This window comes from Scophthalmus maximus, chromosome 13 (assembly GCF_022379125.1).
Source record: "Scophthalmus maximus strain ysfricsl-2021 chromosome 13, ASM2237912v1, whole genome shotgun sequence".
NCBI classification, from domain to species: domain Eukaryota; kingdom Metazoa; phylum Chordata; class Actinopteri; order Pleuronectiformes; family Scophthalmidae; genus Scophthalmus; species Scophthalmus maximus.
This window is the reverse complement of record NC_061527.1, coordinates 8,219,508-8,227,500: the sequence shown is the minus strand read 5'-3', so window position 1 is coordinate 8,227,500 and position 7,993 is coordinate 8,219,508. Positions and strand designations below refer to the sequence as shown.

The 7,993-nt window shown below is 43.3% G+C and overlaps 1 protein-coding gene across 7 annotated transcripts in view; it reads right to left on the bottom strand.

The window, feature by feature from the left end:
* The window catches only part of LOC118318226 (cAMP-specific 3',5'-cyclic phosphodiesterase 4D-like), an 81,848-nt gene that overhangs the window by 35,474 nt on the left and 38,381 nt on the right, over positions 1-7,993 (bottom strand). Inside the window, exons 1-2 of one of the 7 annotated variants that reach the window (XM_035647686.2) lie at positions 6,092-6,685; positions 5,631-5,740 (exon numbers count right to left, since the gene is read on the bottom strand). The exons of 5 other annotated variants lie outside the window; for them this stretch is intronic. In XM_035647686.2, coding sequence (XP_035503579.1) covers positions 5,631-5,707 — 77 coding nt within the window. In that variant the 5' untranslated portion in view covers positions 5,708-5,740; positions 6,092-6,685. Of the gene's footprint in view, positions 1-5,630; positions 6,686-7,993 lie in introns of those variants that run through there. One more of the 7 variants, XM_035647685.2, reaches the window with a different exon arrangement.

Here is a 7,993-nt window from a genome sequence, read left to right as displayed (position 1 = left end):
TTTAATTTCCACACTGAATGGGGCTCAGTGCCCAGACCCACACATAGTCTCAGCTGTTTGGAAATATGAAGAAAATGAAAGGCCATCAGGCAAAAGATTCCTCTGCGTTTGTGGAGACAAAAGACGCTCACTTTCAGTCTTAAATGGAATCAGGCCTCCGTTCATAATCCGGCGCTACTCTGTATTCTGTGTGACTGTATTAATTCACATTAAAGCCGGTCTCGCCTCCGGTGACACTGGGTCAGACTCAAACCTGGACATCTTCACTCGGGGTAAGTGTCTTGCCACCAACCCCAAAGGAGTCAGTCCACAGTTTTGTGGCCTCATACTTGGACAGGGTGAAATCAAACACCGACCAAGAATGCACTTCGCTCCTTTTCCTAGAATGCAGACACAGCTCTCAATGTGCCCAGCACCCCGTATTCCCACAGCAGCCCAACGTCGGACACAATAATACAAACTTCTCACCGGCCCACGCGACACACGTGGACTCGATGGGAAAGCTCCCGTTCCCCCTCTTATGACTTTAGTGTGAGGAAAAAGCGCGTGCTCTGTCTCCCCACCAGGACAGAGTCATCATGGCTCCTGCAGAATATCAGGTTCAGTGAGTCAGAGCGGCTGAGCAGTGTGCCAGTGCACTGAACACTAACTGTACACGTTTGTGATCATCCATAGAGCCCCTAGTTTTTCCCCAGTTTTCAATGAAGTGACTCTGATTCACAAACGTTTTAACGTTAAACACGGTTCTTGTGTGACATGAACCGAGTTTGCCTCAGGAGACCCCTACGGGAGTCTTATCACACCATGACAGGGTCACAAACAGCCTCAGGAAAAATGTTAAATCTTCCTGAGAGTTAATCGTGTACAAACGAGGGTTGATCAAAATGTTAATCTATGGGAATAATGACTAACATTGTACTAAAACCCACAATTCAATTAAATCACTCCTGCATCTAAACACACACGCTCACCTGTCACACGTTCTTAAGCTTCCTACTGTGGCCATTTTCAAATGTTTATCAGGCTGTGATTTGTGGACTAGTTGATGTGAAATACGTGGATACTTAGGGAATGAGCAATCCCCTTTTTTTATGATTCAAAACTAGGCTCCCCGGTAGAGAGTTATGTCATTTTAATTGTCTGCTTGAAGTGTGATGATATTTCTGACAGCTGCTGTGGATGAATTTGATTGTTTGTTTGTTTATCTGACGTGTTTAAAAAAATAGTTCTGTATGTCGGAATTTAAAGTTTTCTAAGTCAGTAAGTCCAAGCAATTTCCGGCATCCTATTCAGATATTTAGAGTTGTGTGTCCTATGGCAAACCCCTCACCCCTCCCACCAACGCTCTCCTCCCTCCCTCCCTCCCTGTGTGACATGCATGTGAAACACGTTGGACCTCGAAACAGATGCCAGTGTGAAGGAGGTGTTTGTGAGGCGGCCGTGTAACCGAATCCCCCCCGACCAAATGACTTCTGCAGCCCAGCTGGCTGCTGGCTCCTATGACAGCATTACCTCTGCTAATGAGAATAAGCTGCAAGGGAGGAGTGGTGTGTGTGTGTGTGTGTGTGTGTGTGTGCGTGAGTGTGTGTGTGCGTGTGTGTGTGTGTGTGTGTGTGTGTGTGTGCGAGCGTGTGTGTGTGTGTGTGTGTGTGTGTGTGTGCGAGTGTGTGTGTGTGTGTGTGTGTGTGTGTGTGTGAGTGTGTGCGCGTGTGTGAGCGTGTGTGTGTGTGTGAGTGTGACAGAGTAGGTGTGTTTGAGAGTCTAAGAAAGTGCACAAGTAGTTTGTGCTTGTCTGTACCATGGAGAGATCGTTCAGAAACAGGCGTGAAATAAGTTTTGGTACTTTTAAGTCGTATGCGTTTTTTTGCTCGATACCTTTCAATCCTGCATTAAGCAACATCACTTGCTGGCATAAACAGTCCAATGAAGCTCGGGGCTTCGAAAAGAAAAACAAATCTTCCCTTAGAAAGCTCATACTATAGTTAGACACGGTTCTGTTTTCTTCTCAAAGACCAACAATCAGGGGTTCACTTCCTGTATTGAATCTGGCTAATTAATATTCGCATTAAAACTCCACTGATCTGCAAAAAACAGCCCCTCCAAAAGAAATACTGCAATAAAACGTTCAACACATGTTTAACTGTACAGAGAACTTCCTGTTATGAAGATCTTATTTATCCTACTTTTTTTTTTTAAGTCTTCAGTTTTGATAAACAAAAACAGATGTGCAGATCACACACACCACAACATCCTTGCAGTGCAACCTGGTAATCTGAAGCTGCGTACTTTTTTTTTATCTGTGAAACTGAGCCACACAAATTTAAAAAGGGTAGGAAATAACATTTCTTTAGTGCAGCCTGGGTTGAAAAACAGTGATCCTGTTATACTTATGAATACTTTTTCAAAAACTCTTTATTGCGCCGGATCTGTGACGACAGAGCAGAGGCGGTCTCTCGCCACCTTGTGGAGAGCCTTCAGAGGTCCCGTGTTTAGCTGAGAGCAAAGAGCAGTGACATCTAACCACACTGTTTTTTTCTTTAATTTCAGTTGGTCGTGTATGATTTTAACAGTTAAACACGCCTTTAACCGGACAGGAGGAACTTATCATGGAGCCGCTGCAGTGGTCGTACACACAGCTACACCACCGCAGCATCTCTGAGGTCACTGATCAAAACAGGCGTGTGAAAAAAACACTGAAACTGAATCAGACTTTTTTCTTTCTTTCTATGTCAGTGTCTACAAGAGGAACTTTTAAATCTTCAGGAGTTGGCCACGGTGGTTGCCTTTTGGCTCATACACAACTTTATTTCCTCCTGCATGTCAGGCTGCTCCTCCTGAGCCTCCCACAAAACACACAAGCTGGAGTCCCAAGCTGACCGGAGTGTCCGCAGTTATTTCAGAGGGTCCGAGATTTATTTGTCGCTTAGATAAGTTGACACATTCCAGCTTTTCCAAAAATACAATCACAATCAGAAAAGGTTGATATTTAGCAAATAACTGAGGTGAGCTGACTGCCCAGCAGAGGTCGCTCTATGACTTGAAACTATCTTTAACACACTGGTGGCTGTTATACATACAGACGCACAACTGGAAACACATGGCAACAGGGCACCGTGAAACTGTGAATTGTAAAGAGTCAACATGACACCGACTCCCACACTGAAAAAAAATGACAGAGGAGAGATCAGAGGGCGATGTTGTGAAAGCTAAAAAGTCTCATTTGTGATAAATCAAACCTCCGACCAACATGGCCGCATCAAACACACAATAAATATCTTCCTGGTTACATCTGGACTAGAAGAACAAAACTTTTTTCCACAGCTGGTATAACACAACAACTAACACAACATGACCTCAGAGCACCTACAATAGTCCTCTTGTGGAATGATCAATATGGATTTTGTGTGTTTATGAGTGTGTGAGAGAGAGGAGGGGGTGGGGGGAGATAGAGTGTATACATGACAAACATGTCACATTCACGTTTTATGTGTGTTACATGCAGCCAGCTGCCGGGGGCTGGGGAACTATTCCAGGCTCAGGGGTTTTATTTTTGGGGCTCTGTTGTGTTTTTGCCCCCCCCCCCCCCCCCCCCCCCACACACCACCAACCTCCCCCTTAACTCAGCTGTGGTTGTACCGGGTCAGACACACATCTCTAACGGGGACTGAACAGGCTGCTTTCGATGTTCCAACACTGGTTCAATGAGGAAATCTTTTTATCTGGGAAATACATGTACTTTTATTCCTTTTTTCTCAGTCTGCTGCTTCTGTGTTGTGCAACTCTTGCTGTAGGTGATTGCAATGACGTGTGTGATGTGCGCTTGCTGTTGTGCTGGGATGTGGTATAGGAGGCTGAGTCAACCACTGACCCAGCAGCAGAAGAAAGAGCTGGGTGGTGCCCACCAGTCCCAGCCCAGTGTGATGCACGAGGACAGGAACAGGCATGCGCACACAAGTGAGAGACAACACACTGGAATGCATAAAGAAACACATTTAAACACGAACGCAGTGGAGCCATGTGCAAAAAAAACCTTGTGCACATGTGCACTTAAAGCACAGACACACAAACGACAACGTGTTCGTCAGAGTGACATTAGTCCATCCGTCATTGTGACATCAGTAACAGGAGGAGGAGCTATCTATCCACAGACACCCTCCCTCTGCTCAGAGGCATTAGGCAAACTGACAACACACACACAAAAACACACAAGCACACACAAAGAAAAGGGTATTATTCACAAACAGAGGCTTTTGCATTTATATAAAAAATGTGCAGTACGTGCATCTGTTTTTAAATTACCCAAACACTCATTTCACCCAGTTATGTGGTCACTCTGCACACCACTTGTCTCTGGGACATCTCCCTGAGAACTGCATGTGGCAGATGTTCAGCAAAAACAGGAAGTCTGTTGAATGAAACTTGCCACAAACAAAACAGACTTCCTCTCCGAAGTCGTTGGGTAAAATGCCAACCAAGAGGGGGAAAAAAGAGCAGCTAATAAACCGTTTGACAAAGCACTGGTGTCATCACTCCGGGTGGTGAGCAACACACACAAACACACACACTTCACCATATGAAGCCTTTTCACACTTACATTGTCTACAGAATTAATACAAAAACATTGCAAACATGAGCACATTCCAGTTCATTAACACATTGATGAACCCGATTTACCTTCACATGCCCTGTCTATTTCTCCGACAGTCAATATGTGCTATATGTAAAAACAAAGTTAGCACAATTATCAGTTTACGTTTTTGAAACTATCCTTGATTTCAACATCCAAGTTTTAATTATAACAGGGGAACTCATCACGGATGACTTGTGTCAGCCAAAGTCCGCCAATCGAGGTAATCAAACCGAAATTCAAAGGAAATGATGCATCAATGTTGTCCAATGAAGTGAAACCTCCATCAAATATGACATGAACACGCAGCATTCATGATTACCTAAACTTTCCAGAATGCTGTGCAGATGGTCATCCTGATAACAACAGCGATATTCAGACCAAGCACTCGAGCCGGTCTCTATCTCCTTCGCATTCTGGTCCATTTCTGTGGAAGTTGGTTTTGGTGTCTTTAGACCCCAAAAAAAAGCGCTTTGCTCTATGAGCGCTTTGATTTCTGAATCATTTCAGAGACAAAAACTTATTTCTCCTTTTTTTCTTTTTGGGGACTTGCAGTCTGTACACATGGCACAGCTGAGGTGTTATCTTTGTGATGTAAGGAAGTTTGTTATCAAGTTATTCATCCTCCTCATTTTCTCACTTTTTCTCACTCTTGATAACTGTAATATTTACAAGCCAAATATCATATCAGTATGAGCTTGTGTCTTTCCAATAACAAATATATGCCTCTTTTCTTTGTCACTATTACATTTAGACCAAAAAGTAACTCAAATAAATCAATAAAACCAGTGACAGCTATCATCAATGCACAAGTATTATCAACAATAACAGTGAATTCCCTGCTACAGGAGTCACTGTGTTCAGTTTTTTTTTCTTTTACATCACTGTAGCCCAGACAGTGGGACTATCCCTGCGAGGCATGTGATCTACAACCTGTATGATCGCTCGCTCTCGTGAATACGAGTGCAGAAGAAGATGCAGGATACATAGTTTGTGAACATACCCCAAGCATGAGTGTCTCCGGCCGTGTCCGAAACCAGTCGGCGCCCCTTTCCTTGCCAAGCGGAGGTCTTTGTTCATTGTCCCTTGAGCTCCTGACTCAAATGAGACACTCTGGACAGTACAGAATATAACCAACACATCTTAAAAGGTTTCTTGAACTTTGCAACTCAGTCAGTTATTTTTTTCTACAACGAAACCTGGCTGGCTCTGGTCTGACTCCATTAAGGTTTTGCGACAAACCAAGACAAACGAGGAGTCCAGGTGAGACACAATTACGAAACTGATACGGTCAAGTGGAGGATGGATCTGATTAATGCTTGGTGCCTCAGGATGCAGGAAAAACCATTGAGGAATGTTGAAGAGTTCTTCCATAGAGGATCCAGACAAGCCTCAACAAGGCTGTGAAATTCAATTAGTCTCTCCAGAAAGAAAGAGTAGAAAGCAGAAAGAGAGCTGTTGTACCCGAAGACTCGCTGCACTGAAGGAGTTTCCACAGTTGTCTCGTCTCTCAGTGGTTTGTTGTTGTTGTTAAAACCAAAACTAATCCCAGACGTGACACTGACTGAATTCCTGAAATGCTCTTCAGCGGCACAGTTCCAAATTATCCAGGGTGAAAAAAGATCTGTCGAGGAACTTTTCAGCAGCTTTGTTTCTGTAATTCTCTGTCAGTCAGTCAGTCACTGTTCTTTGCAGAAGGAGGAAGAGTTGAGTCATTGCTGAGAGCGATGATACTGCAGAGTAGTGTTAGCGATGGGTTGACCTCTTCCTCTCGCACTGTGAGAGTTTGTCTTGAGTCCCCTGAGGTTGCTGCGGGAGCTGAAGACAGCCCACCAAGTCCCGAGGAGGCTGTTCTGCCCAAGATCTCCGAATTCTACAACAAACATGTGAATTTGAATTCAAATTCTAGGCTGATCCTTTTTTTTAACCACACTACTATATATCTAAGGAAAGTCCAAAGCAGCGAGTGTTGAACCTTTATGAGCTTTGTGAGACTGAAAACACTACGACACTCAGATAGTTGCCGAGGAGCATTTTGGTGTGTCCCAACTTGTCAAAAGGAGATCTGACTCCACTGTGTGGCTGGCAGTGTTTTTTGTGTCTGGTAGAGCTGACATGGCTCAGCCTTCATTGACACGTGAGATCAACAGGACGCCTAGCCCCGACACCCGCCTCCTGCCGCCCTGCAGCTACATAATTACAGGGGGATATTGTTAGAGTTGCTGCTGGGCAGGGTGGCAAGGGGGTGGTGGGGTGGGGGGAGGGGTGGGGGGCACGTAAGGATGCTCAGCAAAACCTGTTGCACAAAAGTACCAAACAAAAAAAGGATAAATGGTAGACAGATAATCATCCAGCATCACATAGTGGTCAAAAGTAGCTCTGCAACTTATTTTCATAATGGGATTAATCTGAAGATTGTTATTATAACTTCCCAGATCCAAGGATGACACCTTCACCTGTGCTGTTCTGTTGAACCAATCTTACTATGATACATGACAAACCATGGGTCCAAATAATATATGTTTCCACTTTTTTTTTTTTGCTGAAAAAAGACCGGAACAATTACTCAACTATCATGATCAAAGCAGTTGCAAGATAACTTTCACATTTATTCGACTATTCAATTAATCAACTGCTCATCTCAGACAGACCGGACTATATACTTCTACTAATACTGCCACAAAGATGGATGAAAAACATACATGAGGAAGTCAAAACCTAAACTAGTCCGCCAATTTCACAACTCCTCTTCACTCATTATTTTTTCACACATCAAATGATTATAAATCAGATGCTAAAGAAATGGGACGGTGAGTTAGCCAATAATATACAGCTGACTCAGGTGTGAGATTACACCTCCATCGTAGACGTAGATACACACACACACACACACACACACACACCCTACAACAACATTTTAAACTTAACGAGACAGCAGTGAGAGCTCACCAATACGGAGCTGGAAAAATGATGCGCTTGAAATAAAGTCTATGATGCATTTGTTGATTTCGGGGCCACCCTCGAAAAGAGTATTTATTTTCTAGTCTTCTTTATGTGGAGTACCTTATTTAAAAAATTTAAAAATACAATCATCTTATTTATTAGTAGAATAGATAAACCACCTTATAATGGCATAAAATAAACTAAATTAAACAACTTTATTATGAATGGCTTAAGCACATTTGGATCCTAAACATCTAGGGGATGACTATATGTTTTATTTATCATAGTGCATTGATATGCAGTACGTTACTTGTTACCATGGTGGGTGTTACTTAAAGCTTTGCTTCGCTCATAAAAACTTCCAGGGATAAAATAACTACTTGATTTTACTCTCTGACACATCCGGTGCAATTTGGTTAGCTC